Source organism: Podarcis bocagei (genome assembly GCF_964188305.1).
Source record: "Podarcis bocagei genome assembly, chromosome: 5".
Classification (NCBI taxonomy): Eukaryota; Metazoa; Chordata; class Lepidosauria; order Squamata; family Lacertidae; genus Podarcis; species Podarcis bocagei.
The window spans coordinates 93,930,764-93,954,963 of NC_138129.1; the positions used below are offsets into that span (position 1 = coordinate 93,930,764).

A 24,200-nucleotide genomic window follows, 5' to 3' on the forward strand; every position below is an offset into this window, starting at 1 on the left:
TGGTACTTAGATTAGATGCTTCTCTTCGGCTGGGTAATATAAGTAGTGTTAAGTCACAATGACATACTACAGATTAGTTTTTTCTGGATCTGTAGATGCTTGTGTTATTAAAGAGAACAGAAAAGCAGCTGAAGAAGGAATTGCGTAAATTCTACTGATCGGTATTTTAGTTGTAATTTTAGCTCTGCTTTCATAAAATACTTTGGGTACAGGGAAAGACTAGGGGTTAGAATTTTAAAATAACAATAACATTAAATAAGATATAAGGGATGACAAACAGGGCAGAAAGATTTGGGAGCACCTGACTTTGAATAATAAACTGCCTGCTCTTTTGTTGTTAGTTCTAATAGTGCTGAACATTTCCAGTTTTTTAACAGAAATTCCTCAGATCTGCTTGATTCTTGTGTTAACATAACCAGGCTGTGGTGGGCATGAACCCTCTTCTCCCCTATTTGTTTTTGTGTTGTTGTTTTTTGTATTAAGGAGACGAGCCATGAAGCCATACTTTCCCAGTGCCTTAATTCTGAAGAAATTAAAAGCAAAGTTGTTGGCTTCCTATCAAAGGTATTTCTTAATATATAAAATGGATGGTATGCTGCTGGTGCCAGATTTTCAATTTTGAAATTTAATGTTTCCTGAACAAATTATGCACATTGATAATACAGAGTTATGCAGTGGAACTTCGGGTAACATAACTTTCGGGTTGCGAACGCGGCAACCCCGGAAGTGTATACTTTCGGGTTTCACCACATGCGCAGAAGTGATCTATCACGCTGCATGCGTGCGCAGAAGTGGCGCCTCACATTGCAGACTTTTTGGGGTACATACAGACCCCCGGAACAAATTAAGTTCGTATCCGGAGGGTCCACTGTATTGAGTTTACAACTAAACTGAGCTTTATCAAACAAAAATGCATAACCTGAAACGAAGATATGCAGACGACATACCTTGTACATGTACCAAAAGATGGACTTTTGTTTATTTACACAAGTAAGGACACTAAATCACTTCTTTGTGGTCTCTGCAGTCATACCTGTGCTTATTTATTTGAAATATTTAAATCACATATTTCAGCCTAACGGGCCTTCTTTAAGGCAGCCAATAACCTCTAACTAAGGGAAAACTGCACTTGTAATGTTAGAAACAGTTTTCTTCCAAACTTTTGACAGTAGTAGCAGCAGCAGCTATGAATTTAACTGCATAGTTAGATTATTTCTGCTCTGGCTTTTCTCTCAGACCCGCCTTGTAGAGGAGACAGCAGAAGCAAGAGCAGAACGGATGAAAGAGGAAAATGTTCGTCTTAAGTGCCATTTGCGAGAAGCCACAGCAGACAGACAAAGGAGCCTGACCTTGGAGGTATGTTGTGGAATTGGGATTGTGTGTTGTAGTGATTTCTGCTATCATTTTCACACAGTTCATGATGGTGCTAAATTTGTGCCAGCAAATTGAGGGCCAAGACACACCTTTTTGTTGTTAACCTGAGCACGTCTGTGCGCTCATGAAAATACATTTATCGTGTGAACTATATATAGGCAACAGTCATGTTACAGGATCACAGCAGTTTATAGGAATTGCTGCTTTCTATCTGTATTTTTCCAATTCATACAGTTTGCATGTGAATGTTTACCCAGAGGCAGTCACTAGTCAGGCAAACAAAAATACTAGTTTGGGGTCTATTAGTCCTCATTTTATATCCTGGTCTGTAGCTTTTAAGGGACGCGGGTGGCGCTGTGGGTTAAACCACAGAGCCTAGGACTTGCCGATCGGAAGTTCGGCGGTTTGAATCCCTGTGGCGGGGTGAGCTCCTGTTGTTTGGTCCCTGTTCCTGCCCACCTAGCAGTTTGAAAGCACGTCAAAATGCAAGTAGATAAATAGGTACCGCTCCGGCGGGAAGGTAAATGGTGTTTCTGTGCGCTGCTCTGGTTCAGCTGCTCAGCGGCTTAGTCATACTGGCCACATGACCCGGAGGCTGTTCGCCGGCTCTCTTGGCCAATAAAGTGAGATGAGCGCCGCAACACCAGAGTCTGTCACGACTGGATCTAATGGTCCCTTTACCGTTATGTAGCTTTTGCTATAAGAAGAAAGCGATGGACTCCTGGCTGAAGGGGGAAGATAGCACCTGGTAATCATTCTCATCAGTTGAGGAAAGGCAGTCTGGAACATATGGGCTCCCAGTTCAGGCAGTCACACTTTATCCTGATATTAGGAAGTGAGGATAGTTTTGCATTGCAGTATATTCTTACCTTCAAGCCCTACTTTTTATTATTAAGGTACAAACTGTAAACATTTCTAACCCTTGCAATTCATGGGGAGAAAGGGTCTCTCAGTCTGTCCTACCCTCCCAGAACAGGGAAGGGATAGAATAATTAACTTCAGAATTTTTCTCTAACAATAGCTGCCTAACCATACCTGGTCTACTCTGACATAAGTGCCACTGAGTTCAGTGTGGCTTGGATTGCAGGCTTTAAAGGGCCATGTTAGGCAAAGCCTTTTTTAGGCAGAGCAAGAGGTTTTAAGACCCATTCTTTTGACTATTGAACTTCAATCATATTATTGTAATTGAGTTTGTAAGTGATGGGGCCACAGCTGCTTTTATAGTCTTGCTGGTACACACAGGTCTTGCTCTACAGATGCTTGTTATACAAAACTTCACTTATCTGAATAGGAGGAATTAGTGCCCAAACCATGCTGTATATGCCACAGATTCAGATAGTCCAACAGCTGGATCTGTGTGTGGCACAGTAAACAAATAAGCAGGCTTAAACAAGCCTTACTTGTTGCATTTTGCTGATCTGCAATAGCCGTTTTGCCGGAAACCATGATGAGAGGGAGGGGGAGAGACTGGACAAATAAGAGAGCATTTGTTTCCTTGTTTGCCTTTTGCAATGTTTCAGAGGGTTTTCCTGTTGTTTTGGGGTCAAAACTCCATGCTTGAGAACGCATTAGAAATTTTCTCATAGTAATCGTTGACACATGATGCAAAAGCATGTTTAATTACTGATTTCCAGGAATGCATTATATTCAGTAAACACAACCTGCATGTATATAATAGCCCATGCTGGGGCTTTTTGTTTGTTGGAATGGCAAGTAACTAGTAGTCTGAGAGCTGCTTTTAAAAATAAACACTGTCATGAGAAGTGACCCCTCTTGGTATTGCAACCTTTTTCTTTGGGGTTTGCAATTACAGGCCAAGAAGATAGTGCCCGACAGTCTCCATACAATTTGAAAGTGGGTCATTTTGATTTTTGACTAAGCAGCACTACTTAGCATGCTTCATGGCTATGAATCAAAATCCTGAAAATCAGATTCCATCTTGTGTGTTGAGCAGTGACTGGGTGCAGAAGTGTCGGATTATAAAACTACTGTTTTCCATTTATAGCCCTCCCCGAAAAGAACTTGCTACTCAGCCAGTGAAGAGCAATATAAGTCAGCAATTGACGCTGCCGGAAGGACACTGGAGGTTTTGAAAGCGCTACTACAAAAGGGCCCACCCCCTATTTGGTTCGCGAAGAAACTGGAAACTTTACAGATGACACTGAACAGTTTGAAGAACAGCATAAGTTGATAGATTTAATGCAACCTTTTGAGTGACTTCAGTACCTCAGACTGCAGTCTCACTAGAGATTCACAGCTCAAAGCCAAAGAAACAAAGTGCAGCCCAGTGGTAATTTTAGAGTAAGCATGTTGTATAGTTGGTTTGTAAAGTTTACAGGGTCTTATTGGTTCGAAGAGTGAAGATACTGAGCGAAGCTTAAGTAAGTTATTGAACACAGAATTAAAATACATTTTTTCTATACCATTTCCTTCAACTTCAGCCTGCCTCCTTTGCTTACCAAGAGCATTACAAACATGTAATGGAAACTAAACTGTGAGAACGAAGATTTTTGCTGTGATGCCATTCTCCCCTAATTTAAGTTCACAGCTTCTCACACTGTACAAAAACATAGCTTTGTAAAAGACAGCCTAGAATTTCTTGCACCTCTACCTGCTGAATCAATTCTCATAAGAAATAGATTACACAAACATTTAACCAGTGAATTGTCCATTTATTTTTCCTAGTTTTCCATTAACGGTTGGTGGAAAAAAATCAGACCACACAGCCCATCCCTCTTTCCAAGCGCACAGGGCTGGATGCATGAGTTGCTATGTGGCCTAAATGCTGCAGGTGAAAAAGGCAAGCACCTGAACGAACTCTGAAGATACCTTTGAGGCCTTGGTGCCTGTGGAGGGGCAAGACTTGTCCAGGGCATTGCAGAAGCAGCTCTCTAACTCAAAACATAGCTCAGGGTCTTTTATCTGTCACCAGTTGGCATCATCTTCCCAGTTCAGCTCATCTTGTTCCCAGCCAACATCCACCTAGAATAAAGATAAAATGCATTAATTATACCAACAAGCTCTGTAATAAACAAATGTTGCACAGCTAAGCTGCTGAGAGCCATTACTTTTTATTGGCTATCAGTGCTGATACACGTTATGTAGAAAAGTAGTACAAAGGGGATGCTGAAGGCAGAGACACCATCCCTCTAAAGTTCTGGTGGCCAACACAGTGTTGCTCACAAACCTCACAACTCCTGTTTTCTAGCATTACTTTGAGAAAGACCATGGGCTGTATCTTAAGCCAGCTATAATATTTTATTTTTTAAAAACTGATACATGTTGAACAAACAGAGGTATCCAAGTTCCAAATTCTCACCTCTGTAATTTCAGCTGCTGCAAACTTAGAAGAGAACTGTGCATCGCATTCGCTGCCGGAGACTGTGTTCAAGTTGTTCTGAATGACAGGATGGGGCCCCAGCTCTGGCAGAATCAGTAGTGCTGACGGAGGTTTGATGTCCGGGACCATGTCAGCAAACCAGTCCAGCTCTGTGTCATGCAACTCTTTCCTCTTCACCTGGATCATATACTCCTCCCCTAAACCACATTCCAACTTGGGAGGCTTCTCTAAAAGCGCCGCTTTGGGCAAACCGATTTCGTCTTGCTGGTGGTCCCTGTGGCCGTAGCGGCCACTATTGATGCTGGGTCCCGGAGATGGATTACATTTGAGAGTTCTGAATTCTTTTCTGAGCTCAAACATCGTTGGAGGCAGCTGCAGCTCTGCGACGTCATTTAACCCTACAGCAGTGAGGCTGTTTCCTGAGGAGAGTTTAAAGTTAGGGCTGTCAGCTGCACTGTCCCAAGATTTGCCATCTACATCGTGACCAGCAAGACAGGGACTGCTGTTCACACAAAACTCTTTCCTTTGGCTCTCTACACTTTTGTCAGCCTCTGGCTTTTCACCCTCGCTCCAGTCTGGCCATTCCTCTCCTATCTTCTCAACTGCATGCTGATAATTTCCACCATTCCTCAATATATTTAGTCCACCAGGAACATTGCTTAAGTGCAGAGAGTCTTGTTCTCCTGTGAAAGACACAGAGCATATGGCTGTTTTGAGGAGGGATGCATTATAAAAAAACCAACATACATGACTGCTTGCACTGAAGAGACATAAAAGGTAATCCAAGCTGAAGAAAAGTCCACCAGATCAGAACATATTAACCTAGCCTGACATCTCTTGCGGCTATCAACCTAACCAGTTAAAAATAGTAAGTTCAATGATATGAAAGGTCTGCCGTCTAAAGTGGCTAAGAGCTATAAATGCTAGATTTTTTCCCATAGAGCAGAAGGCATTGCAGAATCTTCAGAGCCTTTTTAGAAGCAAGGACTGTGGCAATGAAAAAGAAAGACCAAGATTACCTTCCCTTAAGGCGACATTGGACTCTTGCCTTGGCACATGGTTCCTGCTGCTGAAGGGAAGATTCCCAGAGCTGGAGCACTTGAGAAACATGGAGTTATTCTTCTGCAGGGGCTGATAAATCAGCCTTCTCTCGCAACTTACTACATGATTAGGAGAGTCTACAAGGATACACAAACCAAAAAAATATGGAAAAATCATCTCTCAACAATATTTGCTTTTCAAAACTTCCACTTACTCAGACGCAAAGGTATCATTCTAAGCAGTTTAGAGCATAGCTAAATTTATTTTGAATTCTGGCATGGTTTAATGAAGCCAACCAATCTGAATACATTTAGTATCTGCACTTAACTGGAATTTATTTTTGTCAGTTGCACTTTTTAGCATACCAAGCACATTTGATCACTCTGCCCTGATTTCCCACAAACAGGTCTTGGGGAAAGACAGGGATTTCTCTCACTTGTTAGGCTATGAAGACACTAAGAAACAGCAGAGTCTGTTGTGCTTTTTTTTAAAAAAAAAAAAAAAACTTCAAATGCTGCAAGCCTAGCTGGGGGGGCGGGAGCATATTTATTTCCTTTGTGTTTTAGTTTGGGGGAAGATATCAAACAGCATGGGAGACTCCTGCTGTCTGTGTCCAACCAATGGAAGTGAGAACTGGAAAGGGATGAAGGCTGTTAATCATTGTTGCCAGAGGTTCATGTGCCCTCAGTGGAATGAAAGATACCTAAGCTGGGCTTTTAGGCACTGTGGTGTTGTCATAAACCCATTAAAAACTGTTAAGTGACAACACAAACAGTCATTTAGGAAGGTAGGCAACAAAACTTTTGCATAAACTATAAACTTGAACACCAGACTCAAACAACTTGATTACAGAAAGGAGGATCATCTGCAGAGAATTTCAAGATTCTGGAAGACTTTAAATGAGAGTTCCCACCCACTCACCCAAGAGAGTTCCTACCCATACATTCATAAATTTTAAATAAAGGTTTCATTTAAAAATAGACCGATTCAGGAGCTCGGGGGGGGGGGGGGAGGACGACCAGCTGCTCAACATGTACACAAAATATGAACAGCTGAGCCTATTACAATTAGCGCATAGTATTTTTTATTAGGCTTGTTCCATCGATGGGAGCAATGACCTCTACTAGCCACTAGTCACCCAGTGCACTTTTGACTCACATGCCACAAGTAAATTTTCAGTTTAGAACTAGTTGCCTAAACATCATTCCAACCCTGAGGAGAAAATCACTGGGTTCAGCACCTATTCCCAGCTGAGAGCTAACCATCAGCCCTGGTGCTTTCCTAATTAGAGCATCAATGCCGTGTCTTTCAGAAAATAGTTCACTAATTATAATCTGTTGCTCCAGTTACAATCTCTGCTCTCGTTTGAGGAGAAAAGCAGGCCTATGTGCAGCTGAACTGGTTTGTAGGAGAGCTTGAAACCTGCTGTTATTTACTTACCTTCTGGGGAAAGGTCTGTGGTTTTCGTGAAGCTTGGAGCTGAGCTTTTGAAGATCTTTGTCCTGTCGCCTCCCACAACAACTTCTGGTCCGAGCAGTGAAACCAGCACCCCTAAGCTTTGCAGCGTTGCAGCCACCAGAGAGTCGCTGGTATCTCGCAGCCCCAGTAAAACCTAGAATAAGGACAGACTATCAAGCATAGGCCCGTTGAACTGGGGAACCGTTTGCTGCAGGTTCTTAATCCTCTCTTGGCAGCCCAACCAAGTCCCTGTGGCATGCCTCATTCCTCTAGCCAACTTCCTTCTGAAACCAATGTGGGTAAGTGAGCAAGCCCCACCTCCCTTCAACACCCTGGCTTCTTCACAAAACCAGTAATAATGAGACTAGATAGCATCTGCTTACGGTGGATTCTAACCCTGAACACAGACATAAGGGTTTGGAGAAGGAGGTTCAGTGCAAGTCAACATGCCAATAAGCAGGGTTTGTCGTCTAAACGGGACATAGGGCTATGATTGCACAGCACGGGCTGTACGACAGGGATGGGAAATCTGTGTGATTCGAATCCAGTTCCCAGGGATGGAGGCCCCCATTTCCTGGCTCTGCTTTGGGAGAAGGGCACATGTGTTTCTGCGGTTACACACAGGGACACAGTAGCAAAGCTGAAGAAGGGGGAAGATGGGACATGTGGATATAATTTACAGATATGGGCAATAACTTGTTCCAGTGCCAGACAGCCTTTATTTTGTCGGGAACCCCACCGCAGAAACAAGTGCTTTCTTGATACGTTAGTCCCAGATTCCTGCCTTGTCATATTCACCTGTGGCAATATTACATTTTTCAGCTCTTTCTGAGTGAACAGCTCTGCGTAGGCATCTAGGTGAGACAGCAATACCATCCGAACGTGCTCTTCATGCACCTCAAACAGTTTCAGCAGCACGGGGCTGACGTGCGCCTGGAACACGGCCGGAGACAGCAGGCCATTGATTTGGCTCTCGCCCACTTTATCTAAAGCAAAAAGGGTTGGAAGGGTCAACAGGGTGTCTGCTAAAGTTGGCGATTTGAAACTGCCAACGCGGACAGGAAAATGTCTCTAACTACCACAAAGCCTTCAATCTTACAGTAATGTGTGGCAGCTTTTCTCTAGCGATGCTGCAGCTGGGAGCAGAAGCTTAGCGCTTCCATCAGCCAGAGAAGCGGCAGCTGCAGGGAATGTTTCTTCTCTGCCCCCAAACTCCCAGTTGGCCTGGGATTGTAAAACGGAAGGAAAGCATGCGCAGGTCTCATACATTGCCCAGGGCACTAAGGGCTGCTGGGTTGTGTGGCTCTGCAAGAGTTACAGCAAGCCATCTTGAGAATCGTGGTCTAAAGATGGGACACAAATAAATGATGAAGCATCGGCAAGTCCAATGCATTGACCTGTTGACTCTTCTCGTGGTTGTAGGTGAGCAGGCACTATGGGAAAAGCAGCCTGGAGCCTTACGGGAAAAGGAATGGCATCAGTGGGTGAGAAGCAGAGTACCTTTCTTCTGCCTGGTACGTTTAGGCCAGAGGACAAGCTAATCTCTACATGGGAGTTAGAGCATCAAGCGAGAAGGAGAGGCAGCAACAGGAAAGAATGGCCTTATTGTGGGCAGGTATATAATGGTACAGCTGTCCGCTTCAGCACAGCTTGAAATTCTTCATCCACTCATATTTCTAATGTGTTGCACTTAATCTGAAGAGATAATGAAAATTTCACCTTTTCTTGGACCAAGGAGATGAGGAAGGAAACTCTTGACAGCTACTGGCTCAGCAAACACCAGCGGATCGAGCAACAGAGGTACCAACCGCAAAGCGATCAACTTTTCTGACAAGCCAGCCACTCTGTCCAGCAGGAATCTGTGTTGAGAGAGAAATTGCTCAGCCTTCACCATTATTGCCTCGCAATGCAATTGCTGCACCAATTTCCTCCCCTCTCCTTTCTCGCTCGCCCATTTACAACCCAAACACCGGGACTGTATCAGTCGTATAAATGCCCAGTGACTTGGGAGCCCAGGGCTATGGCAACAGAGCAGTGGACACAATCCTTTCGGGAATGGCAAATCTATTTCTGGTATTTCCAGATCCAAGACACACCTGGGAGTAAGTCCCACTGAATGCAGTAAAGCTTTATTCATTTGAAGAGATAATTTTCATTTTTTGTTACACTGAAGCTTGTATCACAGTGTTATTTGGTCACATAGATGTTCTGATTTATCTGCATTCTTGAAGACTGCTTAAGTCTCACCCATGCTGGCCTAGAGTGATTTCTCCAGAAGGAATGCAGCCCTTGAAAGCAAAAGATTTCTATGCCCTTGCTGTGTAAGCTTACACATTAGAGTACTGGTGTGCTTGAAATGAGGAACGTCAAGTGTCTCTAAACATCTACAGAGTGCAATTCTTTCAGTCCTACATATCGTAGCTCAGTACTACACAATTATTTGCATGCGCTCAACCAGCTAACTTCCCCAACCCTATGTATAATGGCTTTGGTTATTTTTACTTTTAAAATGTAGTATCCTCTCTCTTTTTGCAACAAAATGGTGCTTATTGTTTATGTTGAAAATATGGAATGGGCATGGGGGGAGAGAAATGTTCACTGCATGCTTCACAACTGAACTAATACCCAACTGTCTAAAGTGGGAGCTCTGTTGCCACTAAGTTACGGTCCGAAAATGAACTAGTTGAGACCGCGATTCTCATTTGCACCCTCATATACATGAGAACTAGTAATGAGACAGGACATCACTTGCAGTCATTGCAAAAGGAAGATATTTTTCTGCAACGTGCCACTGTTCTGACAGACACAAAACAATGTTTTTCAAGAATGTTACCACAGCTTTTTTGGAGTTAAAAGGACCCCTTTTCAATCTGTGCATTAAAACCAAATCACAAAGTTGCCGCCCACAGTTACCAGAGAAAATACTAATAAAAATACTATAGAAAAGAAGACTTTTTATAAATAGTGGCAAGCTAATCTAAGTAATCAATTAACTACTGCCATTTTTCACTTACTTGAAAAATTCAGTTTTCTCCTCTTCCGTTTTCAGTGTTAGACTGTTCAGAAAACTCACAACTTCCAGAAAATCATTTCTGATAATGAAAAAAAAGTCACTATGCATCAAGAATTGAGAAGCAGAAGCAAAAGGAATTTGGTATCCACAAAGGAACAGAAACGCTTAAGTAAAGTAGAGATAGAGAAAGTAGGGTAAGCTTTTCCCTCTCATTTCATGCTGCTGGAAATCAAGGGGTTATCTAATGGAACTGAATGCTGGAAGAATCAGGAAAGACAAAAGTACTTATTTACATGGTGGTATGAGATCACTGGCACCAGGTATAGGGGGTGCTAGGGGCTCCAGCCCCCTCAATATTTAGAATCAGGAGGTCCAGCCCCCCCCCAATATTGAGGGGGACAACATCCCTGTCACTGCTAGGCACCCCAGCCCACACCCAGAAGCCGAAAGGGGGATGGGGTGAGCAAGGGCGAGTGGCGGAGCCCAGCAGTGCGATCCTCCTCCTGTCAGATTTCAAGCCTTATCAGAGGAACTGGCCACTCTCCAGGCACCCGGCTTGATCTCCTTGTTGACCTCCCTGTCTGCGTTTCCCAGCAGGATACAGGCTAGGTCACGATCGGCGATCCTCCTCAAGCGTGAGAAGAACACACCACTCTTCCCTACTCCCTGCTCCCCCCAGGGAGGGGAAGAGATAGACAGAAATGTATTTACATGCCTTTATTTCTGTCTTTGCAGCATTACAGAGAAACGCGTCTGCTCTCTTCAAACACCATCAGCAGAGAGACAAACTCCACCTCCTGTACTTCCTGTACAGGTCTAATGACACTCTGAGCTAACATCCGGTGCTCAGCACAGTGAATAGACTGCCCCTTTGTTCTCACGGTACAGTCCCAAACATTTCCATAATGTTTTGCTTTCCAGCCAGCTGCAGCTCGCTGCTGCATTGCTCCTTTTCCGTAACACCTCCTGCCCCACTGGGGCTCGTCCCACTGGGGCAGATGCGTCATGTGATGCACCCCCCCATGTGACTGGTGAGTTGGCGCCTCTGTATGGGATTCACTTCTACATGATGTAGCGATTGATGGCCCCCACCATCCCTGACGGCTTTAAAAGGGGGTGAGACATTCATGGAGGAGCAGCTGATTACTGCAATGCACTCTATGTGGGGCTACCTTTGAAGGTGACCCAGAAACTACAACTAATCCAGAATGCGGCAGCTAGACTGGTGACTGGGGGCGGCCGCCAAGACCACATAACACCGGTCTTGAAAGAACTACACTGGCTCCCAGTACGTTTCCGAGCACAATTCAAAGTGTTGATGCTGACCTTTAAAGCCCTAAATGGCCTCGGCCCAGTATACCTGAAGGAGCATCTCCACCCCATCGTTCTGCCCGGACGCTGAGGTCCAGCTCTGAGGGCCTTCTGGCGGTTCCCTCGCTGTAAGAAGCCAAGTTACAGGAAACTGAAGGCAGAGGGCCTTCTCGGTAGTAGCACCCACCCTGTGGAACACCCTCCACTAGATGTCAAAGAGAAAAATAACTACCAAACTTTTAGAAGACATCTAAAGGCAGCCCTGTTTAGGGAAGCTTTTAATGTTTAATAGGTTATTGTATTTTAGTGTTTTGTTGGAAGCCGCCCAGAGTGGCTGGGGAAACTCAGCCAGATGGGGGGTATAAATAATAAAATTATTATTATTATTTATTATTATTAAAGGCTACTAGTCATGATGCCTACATTGTACTCCCACTGACAGTATACCTCTGAATACGCTAATCTAGAAAGGCCTATGGCTTGATCAAGCAGGGCTTTTCTTACAGTCTTAGTAGCCGTACCTTGGTTGTCAAATGCCTTGGTACTCGGACATTTTGACTCCCGAACACTGCAAATCTGGAAGTGAGTGTCCCGGTTTGCAAATGTTTTTCGGAAGCCGAACGTCCGATGCAGCTTCTGCTTGAGTGCAGGAAGCTCCTGCAGCCAATCAGAAGCGCCGCCTTGTTTTTCGAACCATTCCGGGAGTTGAATGGACTCCCAGAATGGATTAAGTTTGACAACCAAGGTACCACTGTAGAATTAAAATTTGGGGTTGTATCCAACGATGTTCTGCTCAGCACAATGGACCTATGTTAGTCATGCCCATTAACTTCAACTGGGTCTAGTGAAAGTACAACCAACAGTGGATACAACTCTTTTATGTTTAGAAGGAAATTACAGGACCTGGCCTTAGCCTACTTAAGTCTTCAGATGAATACTTCAAACTTCAGAATGTGTATTAACTGACAGAGCTGAATTACGCAACAATTCTAATAAGAATATACTGTAACATTTCTCTTAATCATAACTTCTTGCAATTATGGTTGGAAAGTACTGGTATATTTTGTTTATCAGAGGCCAGTATTTAGGCAATTTTGACTACTGGGTGTGAGAAATGTCAACAAATGTAACCTAGAAAATCAGGATTTCAAAGAGCGTCATTTCCTATCACACCACAAAAATTGGAGTGATTGTCCTTGTAGCATATGATGGTCACTTTAATCCCCCGCTCCTAATCCGTAATGAAATTCTTTTAAGGAGTACACTTGTTACATATCCCCAGTTGTACGGCTCCTTTCACCCACACTCAAGAAACCTCTGATGATGACCTCTGAATTTCATACTTAGGTAAGCTTTTAAGGCATCAGCACACATTCTAAGACTATGCTCACCTGAAGAATTCATGCCGCAATAAATTGGACAGTGGAGAGCGGCCCATAAAATCTGGGTTTAGCAAAGTAGACCGTAAGGTGTGGTGAAAGCTGGATATAACGTCCTCTGAAACTGAAAGACAGTTTGGCAATCAAATCTATGTTAGAAACTCAGAGCAAAAAGACAGGCTCAAGCTATAGTGGGGGCAATTAAAGCTCATTATTCTGCACCATAAGCTTAACAGCAACACTTTCAGCAACAGGAATGACTTTTCCTGCAGTTTAAGAATGCAGAAAACAAGCTTTGGCCAGATGGCAATGCAAGCACTAAGAAATATCCTTCCAAACCAACACAAGGAGAGAACACACCCTTAAAAATAATATTAGCTTCTACTTTAGGACTTAGTCCTACTTGATAAATTATGGGAAAATACTCTTAAGGAGGGACATGGGTGGTGCTGTGGGTTAAACCACAGAGCCTAGGACTTGTGGTTCGAATCCCCGTGATGGGGTGAGCTCCTGTTGCTCGGTCCATGCTCCTCCCAACCTAGCAGTTCGAAAGCATGTCAAAATGCAAGTAGATAAATAGGTACCACTCTGGTGGGAAGGTAAATGGCGTTTCTGTGCGCTGCTCTGGTTCGCCAGAAGCAGCTTAGTCATGCTGGCCACATGACCCGGAAGCTGAACGCCGGCTCCCTCGGCCAATAAAGCAAGATGAACGCCGCAACCCCAGAGTCTGCACGACTGGACCTAATGGTCAGGGGTCCCTTTACCTTTACTCTTAAGGAAGTCATTCCTCGTGCCATTTAGCTGGTGGAGCTTCTGCAGGTATGTGGCACCTATGCCTGGGAATATTTAGGGCAGATTCTCTTCCACCAAGTGGGCCAATAATATAAAATAAAATATGCCAGAATGACCTCGATGCAGATTATCATGCTATATATCTAAACCCTTAGCTAATATATGCAGGTGGGACAATTAAGCCATTGTTATGTCTGCACTCTGCATGTGCTCTAGAGCGCAACTGAGAAACCATTTTAAATAGCAAACCACTGTTAGCTACTGCACAGTGCTTGCATTTAGGACAGCTGTTGTTCAGACTCATTACAGTAGAATCTTTCATGGAGGAACCCTGTATATTAAAGTCCCTCGATACCATTCATTACAATCTTTAAGAGGCGACATGTTGTCCCTGAAATTGCAAACAAAACCATCACACCACTTAAGAAGTCCTACATGGGGTATATTTGGAACCAGAACATTTGTTCAACAACACCAGCAAATTCTGAACTATCGGGGAAATAATAGACAACTCAATTCTTTCGGAGTGAAGGTTCTGCTAAGGCAACAATTTTAACTGCGAGGACGTATTTTCCATACCAAAAGCAGCTCCTTAGAAGAGCCAGTCGCAAAGGGAACTTGGGGTTACTTATTTGCAATGATGCCATTTCAATTCCAAAAACTCTTACCCTCTTCATTTAAATAAGTCAGCAGGTTTTCAACCATTACACCAAATGAGTAGGCATCACGGGAATGCCCTTGGCCGTCAGGAAGAAGTTGGAAGTCGTCAGACTAGAGTCATAGAAAGAGGATCACACAGCAGAAACTGGCTTAGTCCCTTTGAAAATACTTCCCACCTTTGACTCCAGACAGTTTGCACAAAATTTATTTTACAGCCCTGCCTTTCCATTAAAGTGTTCAACGCAAATTACAAAAATTAAGAACAATACCATAACAAAATTCAAAAACAATGGAGTCTAAAAAACACAAAAGCTTAAAAGTCTAGTCACAAATTGAAAAAAAACCAGGATACTGAATTTTAAATACACTTTACATGTTAAAATACAACTTGAAAAGGATAGGGATTTTGTGGTGCCAAGTTTGGACTCTGGTTAAAAATGTTCACAGACAGAAAATCCAGAGACGACGTTCTTGAGGGTTTCCCCACGCAATTCCAAAATAGAAATTTAATAGCAACTTCATCTTAGCATCTTTTAAAGAAGGGTCAGCAAACATTTTCAGCAGGGAGCCGGTCCACTGTCCCTCAGACCTTGTGGGGGGCCGGACTATATTTTGAAAAAAATAAATAAATAATGAACGAATTCCTATGCCCCACCAATAACCCAGAGATGCATTTTAAATAAAAGGACACATTCTACTCATGTAAAAACACGCTGATTCTCAAACCGTCTGCGGGCCGGATTGAGAAGGCGATTGGGCCAGATTCGGCCCCAAGGCCTTAGTTTGTCTCCCCATGTTTTAAAGTATCTTCCCCACAGATGATAACGTTAAGTTAGCTGCTTACTGGCTCCACCCATCAAATTTAAAATGGATAGTTTTCTGAGCTTATTTTTCAGATCTCCCACATAAACAATGGAGGAAACTTACCAGTTCTTCAGGTGGAATGCCAGTCTTCTCCCGTATTGACTTGATACTATGCAGGAACTATAAAGAGAGAAGAAGCCTTTGAGCCAATGAATGGTGATTCTAGCACTGTGCAACACTATTACTTATTAGATTTGCACACCACACTTCATCGGTAGACCTCAGGGGGATTGAAACATGACAAACTATGAAAAGCATATACTACAGAAGTCTTCACATGTTAGCTGTCATCCTTATAATCTTGGCCATACATTGATCAAATATTCAAGAAGCTGTGTCTTTCCTCTGTTTCACCCCGGAAGTAGCAGCTATCCAGAATGCCTTGCCCAACACAGTGCTTTTCAATCTGTGCTCTGTAGAAGAATGGATTCCACAACAGGATATATTAAAGTGGGAATAAAACCACTCCACAGGTTGCCTCTATTTTGTGGAGTTAGTTTCCTTTTACGGCTCCATCATAGAGGAAAATTGCTCCACACAACAGCATAGTACTGTGCCAGCCAAAAGGAACAGGAGGTGATGCTGATAAAGGTAAAGGGACCCCTGACCATTAGGTCCAGTCGTGGCCGACTCTGGAGTTGCACGCTCATCTCGCTTTACTGGCCGAGGGAGCCGGCATACAGCTTCCGGGTCATGTGGCCAGCATGACTAAGCCACTTCTGGTGAACCAGAGCAGCGCACGGAAACGCCGTTTACCTTCCCGCCAGAGTGGTACCTATTTATCTACCTGCACTTTGGCGTGCTTTCAAACTGCTAGGTTGGCAGGAGCAGGGACTGAGCAACGAGAGCTCACCCTGTCGCGGGGATTTGAACCACCGACCTTCTGATCTGCTGCTGATAGGCATGTTGTAAACAAAATTTGCCCTTTTTCCCTTATGGGGTATTCCAGAGCCTGTATAGAGTCCTTACGTGGGTTCCCTATTGGTAGGAGAAAATAAGAGAGGCCAACCAAAGAATATTGAGAAGCAAAGCAGCTAGTAAGCCTGATCTTTATTGATCTGTTGCAACAGGGTGCTCTTCTCACACGCAGGAAAGGTGTGCCTGCCCTAATATAGACATTTTAAATTCCCTGCCCTGGAGCTCAAGACCACTCCTCCATACATCATACACACATCACAGAAGGGGTAACCCAAGACTACCCCCCACAAACATCATACCTACATCACAGAAAAGGCAGTCTACAACAGAAATTTGAATGTTGTGGTTTTTTCTGTCTGCCAGGTTATCTGATAATGCCTTATCTGATTGCCTTTCCTGGTAGTCTGCCCATCCCTTTGAAATGGTGATTACTAAATTCCTGTAACAAGGAAGGTTTTTTCACCTCCTCCCTCCTTGCGGAGAAACATTTGGTCAGCTTGGGGGTCAAAATGGTTTCAGGACAGTCTTTCTGTGCTGCTTCAGACATGTTATATAGTTATGTACATGTTTGCTTGGTACATTTAGGAACATTTATTATATATCTAAGACCTTAAAATTCTTATAACAGCACTTCTTATTTGAAAGATGAACCTAAGAATAGCCTGACTCACATGGCACAGTAAACCAAACTACGGCTTGCCAGGAAACTGAAAATGTGCAGGCTCCTGGAGATGAGCTCACAGCTGCTTCGCTCTTCTACAGTCCTTTATGCTCTTGTGCCGTGCTGAGCTAAACCAACATTTGCCTTATTGGGTGGACCAAACTAGGATTACTGATTAAGCTCTGCCATCAATAACCATGAGCTGCAGCCAAGAATAAACCCACAAAACCCAAGTGGCAATAGCATTACTCTCAGGTCTGCCATGTTATTAAAAAAAGTTTGAGTTGATTTCATTTGTGATATTTCACTTCACGTTTAGGAAATATTTTGTATACTTCTTTACTATGTTCAGGGGACGCGGGTGGTGCTGTGGGTTAAACCACAGAGCCTGGGACTTGCCGATCAGAAGGTCGTCGGTTTGAATCCCCGCAAAGGGGTGAGCTCCCGTTGCTCGGTCCCTGCTCCTGCCAACCTAGCAGTTCAAAAGCACGTCAAAGTGCAAGTAGATAAATAGGTACTGCTCCGGCGGGAAGGTAAACGGCGTTTCCGTGCGCTGCTCTGGTTCGCCAGAAGCGGCTTAGTCATGCTGGCCACATGACCCGGAAGCTGTGTGCCGGCTCCCTCGGCCAATAAAGCGAGATGAGCGCCACAACCCCAGAGTCAGTCACGACTGGACCTAATTGTCAGGGGTCCCTTTACGTTTTACCTTACTATGTTTATGGTCAATTTCTTCTTGTATTTTTGTCCTTGGTTTTTATGTGTAGTGTTTGTGTTGATACTAAAGCAGATGCTCTATTTAGTCGTGCTTTTACAGAATGTAGAAATTCCCTGGTATTGTTTGCATAACCCAGGCATAGGCAAACTCGGCCCTCCAGACGTTTTGAGACTACAATTCCCATCATCCCTGACCCCTGGTCCTGTTAGCTAGGGATGATGGGAGCTGTAGTCCCAAAACATCTGGAGGGCCGAGTTTGCCTATACCTGGTATAACCTACGTTAACCACTTGCTTTGTTCAAATATAAGCAGGATATAAATTGCCCAAATAAGTAAATAACTTGCTTGTTCATTGCAGCTAGTGAACCTTTGGCTAAAAGATAATTAGCTGCCAGTCTTGTTGAACGCCATCATTTAAGGCAGCATTAAACGCCCTCCAGGCAATGTTCTAGTCAGGGTTGCTGGAAGATGCAGTCCAACGACATTTGTGGGGTCCATGTTTGCTACTCCTGGTTTAGGGAATCTGCAAGCTGGCTTCACCCTTTATTTCAAGGCAACAAGGCTTGCTAATGAGCCCACACGCATTTCAACCTAACAAACTATAAATTATCCGACGCAGGGAGTTCAATAGCAAAGACCACCCAGAAGCCAGGAGATGCCCTCCTGGGCATGGCAAAGGAGTGGCCTCTGTGACTCTACCTCTGCTGTTGCTTCATTCTGGTTGCAGACAGTTTCCATGCCTCCTAGCTTCCAGTGCCCATCTTCACTCACAAATACAGAAGATAAGCAAACATTGTTGTGTGTCAGGTGTCCCTAGAATACATTTTGAAAGGAAGGGAAAACATACAATAAGACTGGGAATAATTGTAGGCATAAAGCGCTCGTTAGTACTAATTGGGTGTCACGAGACTCCAGAGGAGAGCTGCCAAAACCACAGAGGAGGTTTATATGCCACCAGAGAGCTCTTGCAAGGAGAGGAGCTGTATGCCAGGCCAAATTTAACTAGCATAACTCAGTTTACTCCCAGCGCACCATATCTGGGCAAGGAGAGAAATTTATGCTGCCTCAGGGTGTGCTCCCTTCAAATCTGCAGAAGAAGCACAAAACAACTGCTGAACAAACCAGATGGGAGACATTGCAATGAATCATGTAAAACACTGGGAAAATACAAAGCCAGCCTCAGAAGGCACGTGATCTGTTGTGTATTTCAAAAGGCATTTTCCTTTATTCCAACACCTATGGCCAGATGGTAATACTGCCAACTTCCCAGCAGAAATGAATTTCCTTTCACTGCAAAACCCGCAACTCCCAACTCCAGGAGCATAGGAAGATCACGATTCTTTATGCTACTAATTTCAACTAGCATCATTTCGCATGTCACACACATATAAACCTCCTCTTCTTGCTGTTCTCCCACACCAGCCAAAATTTAATGCACTATTTTAAAAATCAAATTTCTAGTTCAAATCAAAGCATACAAATAACGAGTTTATGCGAAAGTATTAGCTTAATATATCTGCAAAAAAGTGCTCAAAGGAGGTCTTGCAATAAAGAATTTGTTTTACTTTTGGAACATGCATAGTCATGGGGTCTTCCTAATATGCCGTTTCAAAACCAGACAGTGTCAATCATCAATATATTAACCTGGAAGACTGAATGAGGCCTCCGAAGAACTCATCAATCCTTCTTGCCATCTGAAAGCAGCCCGGTAGCTTTGCTATCAGTTAGCATTAAGTAAATTAATTTAGCTCTGAAACTGCTCATTTGAAAAAAAACAAGCAAACTGAAGACACATGATTTTACATGTCCAATATCTTGCATTCAAAGTAGCACGATGACCAGTTCCTCAAGCAAAGCTCCCTCCATACATTACAATTAGTTTAGGCCATGCCAATCAATGTGGTGCTCTCCAGATGTGGTGGACTCCAATTCTCATAATACCTAACCATGGGCAGATGAGAATTGTGGTCAAACTACCTAGAGGGCCCCAATGTTTTTCTATCCCAAACATTCACCTCTCTTCCTAGAAGTAGAGAGAAAACCAAACCAAAAACTCACCCTATCATGGAGGAAGACAAGAGCCTGCAAAACATCATAGATACCAGCGCATATCTCTGGAGAAGAGAGGGTCTCCAGTACTTTCTCCAGTGGCTGAACACGCTCTGTAACCAGGTGGATTCCATCTGTTTCCACAGTACAAGAAAGGAAGCGCAGTAGGCAAGGGTGGCGTAAAGTTTTCAGGTGCTTCCAAAATGCAAGATAAAGCCACTCAGTATAGGGCATCACACATTATACATCACACATTCAAACAGGGAAAAGGAACAGTAGTCTACATTGCTTTTTTTGGCACAGCTTGATTTTCACACGATACGATTTCATAGAATCATAGAATCATAGAGTTGGAAGAGACCACAAGGGCCATCGAGTCCAACCCCCTGCCAATTTGATTATTTAATTTCTACGCTGCTTAATATATATCCAAGCAGTGTAGAAAAAACAACCCTGAAGCAGTAGTCAAATAAAATATTACAAAAATACAGTTACATGTTTAAAAGTTGCATTAATACAAAGTTACTTATGTAAATCGGTATCAGTTCATTTTCTTTCTGACATACCCTCCCTCTCAGCCTCCGGGTTCTCAGCCCCTGGGTTCAAACAAACTCCCCACCCACAAAAGCCTCACAATGAGAAGAACTTTTGGAAACAGCAGACATCACCATAGGCCTATCACTCTAGATTTGCTTTTCATGGGCAGGCCCAAGGTGGGTGATGCTCAGGCTGCCTACAGCTGTGCCCCATTCTCCACACCCAGTTCCAGGTGCAGCACGTTGGCTGAGTTTTCCCAGGGATCCAGAAGATGTGGAAAGGGTCTCAACTCTCAGCTCTTCCTTCATTTGCCATTTTATTTTCTTGTTCTGTATACCCTTATTCAATGCTGACAGCTCAATAACGTATCTCTAGTTTTCACTAGTTTCTGCTCATGTTTTGCGCTGGTGAGTTTGAGCTGTGTTGGTTAGCCAAATCTGGAAGAAGCTGAGTCATATAAGCTCAAGGCGCTGTGAATTAGCTAGAATTCCTGTTAGTTTGGTTTGGCTCCTGCTCTAAGTTGGGGAGTAGGGGAGAGGGAAAGCCTGGAACAAAAGGAGGATATTGTACTATTCCTAAACCGAGAGTTATCATTGTCTCTGAGGTCTTTTTATACGAACCACCCTGGAAACCGCAGGTGAAGCAAGTTCTAAATTTTTTAAAAATAAATGATATGCCAAATATAATACAATACCTTGGCAGCTTTGTTAACATTGTCTTCATTTTCTCTCTTGTACACAAAGACAGAAGCAAGTTTGCCACGCTGCAGTACCGCTGGGTAAATATTGACTCCAGAGGGTAACGTAAATGGAGACTCTTGCAACGCATCACGCTTTAAAGCGCTGTTCTCTGAGCCCATTACCTTGTAAACTCAAGCCGTTTTGCAGCGGGGGTTTTCTAGTGTCAAAGCAACTTTAAAGAGAAGTGATTCCAGGCAAATTAGTCCCAAGAGATGTTACTGTAAATTCCTCATAGCATCCTCTGCACAAAGATGAAAGACACAATAAATAATTTTAGATATCGTTTTGGCTTTTCTCACACACACACAAAAAGAGCTTAATGCTGCAATTCTAAACGAGACTTACTTTCAAGTAAACATGCATAGGATTGCCTTGAATCAGTCTTGGGACAAAGGGTTCGAATTCCAATCAGTGTGTTAAGCACAGAAATTCCAAGGTTCAAAAGGCAACATCAACTTTTAACAGTTCTTTGCGTTAAAGAAACAGCCACACTATTTCTACCAGTTAATGCTAAAACATAAAGCCAGAAGTAGGAATATACACAGGAAAGCACCAGAATCTAAATTCTCTGGAAGCAGCAAATTAGCTGTGCTCACTGCCCAGCCCAAATTTTGTTCAGTCAAAAGCAGCAAAGGCGAGAAGTCCACTTTAAACTTATCCACGAACATGACGTATTCAGGGTTTATAAATGAATCCAAAGAATTACACAGAATCATAGGATTATAGAGTTGGAAACCTTTGCCCAACGTGGAACTCGAATCCATGAGATTAAGAGTCTCATGCTCTACAGACTGAGCTATCCACAGACACCTTGAAAAATTTAATATTTTGAAATTGGGATCCTTTCAAAAACCTATGCCAATGAGAGAGGAAGAGGACCAGAAAAGTAAATCAAGAAGAAAACAGTTTACACACTGTATTAAGAAATAAAGAACTCAGTTGTGTTCATCTGCAACAGGCTATGTAAATCACTTGTGGATTTGCCCCTTGAGCCTGATGTTGAAACCTCTAACCATCCCTATAGGATGCACAAATTTTTCTTTTGTCCTTGGCTCTGAAGGATACAGAAACAGCCTATTTCTAGTGACGGCCTCTTGTCTTATAAGCACTTTTGTGTACTTCAGGCATGAAGCAGTCTTTCCTGTCTGCTCTAAAGTCCTGGCAACATCAATGACCAGACTGCCTAAGTCCCCCTGGTGGCCTACTACTTCTGTACAGTACTGCCTTTAGAGCACCAGGTTTCAGATGCGGAACATGGCTGTATTTTCTGGTTTTCCTCTGCAGCCTTAAGCTTGTAAAACCGAGATTTTTTTAATACTCCGGAAAAATGTGTTTGTTACACAACACCACCCCACCTGTTTTTTGTGTGGACAAAATCAGACAGAATAGTACTACGTTAAGCCATCAATATTTTCGTGTGTGTTATTTAAGCAAAGTTTGATGGGCACCTGGAATTCAGCGCCAGTAATTATGTGTTGCTTTATATCAGACCCAAATAAGAAAATCTGCCACTCATGCCAACACACTGCAAAGGTTTTACCACCATTTGCGTTTTTTTGCTTACCCTGCCCAACAAAAAAAACAACCCACCTCCTTGACAGCCCTTGCTTTTCCCAACTCTTTGCTTTGTAGTAGTAGTATTGATTATAATATATTTATTTATACCCCGCCCATCTGGCTGGGTTTCCCTAACGACTCTGGGCGGCTCCCAACGGAATATTAAAAATAGAATCAAACATGAAAAACTTCCCTAAACAGGGCTGCCTTCAGATGTCTTCTAAAAGTCAGATAGTTGTTTATTTCCTTGACATCTGATAGGAGAGCGTTTGTTTTCTGGCCAAACTATGTCATCAGGGAAAGTCTTCAGTTAACATGCACACACACACACACACACACACACACACACACACACGTCTTGCAACACTTTCAAAACCAACAGGCCTTCTGTAATCAAAGTTTAAAAGGACAATAGCTACTTTTGTCAGATGCACTCTTAACTCCCACCACCAATAGCAACGTGGTACGCACACGATTTTTGCGCATCTAGTTCAGGGTGCACTATGTGTCCGACTGGGCTCCCTTCTGCAAGCGGTTCTCCCATAATGAAGCTGTCCATGTTTAAGGCGTCTTCCAAGACTTTGGTGTTTTGCTTCAATGTCCAATCACAGCTCTTCCCTGGAGCAAACGAATGTGAACCAATGTGTTTGAAGGGAAATATCTAATTTGCATTCCACCAGGCCTTAAGGAGAGCCCCAACACTGACAGGCAGCACAATCAACTGATGTGTATCATCATCTTTACCATTATTACTATCATTCTTACCTTTTCTTTACCTTTTTATCACCATCGTTTATTGAATTTGTATACAGTCATACCTCGGGTTGAACGCCCTTCAGGTTGAGTGCATTCGAGTTACGCTCCGTGGCAACCCGGAAGTAACGGAGTGTGTTACTTTCGGGTTTTGTCGCTTGCGCATGTGCTCAAACTTATGTCACGCACATGCGCAGAAGCGGTGAAAAGCGACGTGTGCATGTGCAGACGTGCCGTCGCTAGTTACGTTTGTTTCTGGATGCGAACGGGGCTCTGGAACTGATCCCGTTCACATCCCGAGGTACCATTGCACAGTGGTACTTCGGTTTTAAGTACTTAATTCATTCTGGAGGTCCGTTCTTAACCTGAAACTGTTCTTAACCTGAGGTACCACTTTAGCTAATGGGGCCTCCTGCTGCTGCTGCGCTGCTGGCGCACGATTTCTGTTCTCACCCTGAAGCAAAGTTCTTAACTCGAGGTACTATTTCTGGGTTAGCGGAGTCTGTAACCTGAAGTGTATGTAACCTGAGGTACCTCTGTACCGCCCTCTACCCGGAGGTCTCACGGCGGTGCACTGAATAAAACCAAAACCACGAAAGACATAACCAAAACAAAAACAACCACCTTGCAATTACGGGGGGAGGAAACCCCACCACTCTCTCACACACACATACACACGTGCAATGTAACAAGCAACACAAGCTCCTCCAATAGACTCCGAGCTAGATTCCCACAAACTGTGATCGAAAAGGTTTATTTGGGGGGGGGGGAAATTCCCCCCCCCCCTTTTCTCCTGAGAGAGGAGCTAGAAGGAGCTGCCCCCTCGTCGGGGCCCAAGGCGGACTCGGCCTGGAGCGGCGACCCCCCCCCCTTCCCGCCCCGCTCACCTGCTGCCCCGAGGGCGGGGGGCGCCCCCCGTGCCGCCCTTCCCTGTGCCGCCCTTCCCTTCTCCGCTCCCGCACCGCCGCTTCTCCCGTCAAGGCGAGTTCGGAGGCGGACTTCCGGCCCGAGGAGCACCATAGAGTCTACACCACAGCC

General features: G+C 43.8%; 2 protein-coding genes across 5 annotated transcripts in view; one reads left to right on the forward strand and one right to left on the reverse strand.

The window, feature by feature from the left end:
• Positions 1-3,799, forward strand: part of FIRRM (FIGNL1 interacting regulator of recombination and mitosis) — a 26,422-nt gene extending 22,623 nt beyond the window's left edge. Inside the window, exons 22-24 of the mRNA XM_081194369.1 lie at positions 484-564; positions 1,237-1,356; positions 3,380-3,799. Coding sequence (XP_081050495.1) covers positions 484-564; positions 1,237-1,356; positions 3,380-3,565 — 387 coding nt within the window. The 3' untranslated portion in view covers positions 3,566-3,799. The remainder of the gene's footprint in view (positions 1-483; positions 565-1,236; positions 1,357-3,379) is intronic.
• On the reverse strand, positions 3,551-24,181 carry SCYL3 (SCY1 like pseudokinase 3). Of its 4 annotated transcripts, XM_081194383.1 has the most exons (15): positions 24,050-24,174; positions 22,883-23,027; positions 20,807-21,093; positions 19,585-19,770; positions 18,226-18,339; positions 15,296-15,352; positions 14,377-14,479; positions 12,929-13,040; positions 10,228-10,305; positions 8,933-9,072; positions 8,012-8,199; positions 7,196-7,367; positions 5,734-5,892; positions 4,694-5,397; positions 3,551-4,356 (listed from the first exon to the last, which is right to left on the reverse strand). In XM_081194383.1, exons 3-15 carry the CDS (start codon positions 20,969-20,971, stop codon positions 4,300-4,302), a joined length of 2,235 nt encoding a protein of 744 aa, XP_081050509.1. In that variant the 5' UTR covers positions 20,972-21,093; positions 22,883-23,027; positions 24,050-24,174; the 3' UTR covers positions 3,551-4,299. The 4 variants fall into 4 exon arrangements, with proteins under 4 accessions (XP_081050509.1, XP_081050510.1, XP_081050507.1 ...); XM_081194384.1 differs by lacking the exon at positions 22,883-23,027 and having other exon boundaries at positions 20,975-21,093; positions 24,050-24,181; XM_081194381.1 differs by lacking the exon at positions 22,883-23,027 and having other exon boundaries at positions 24,050-24,176.
• Between the last annotated feature and the right edge of the window lie 19 nt (positions 24,182-24,200).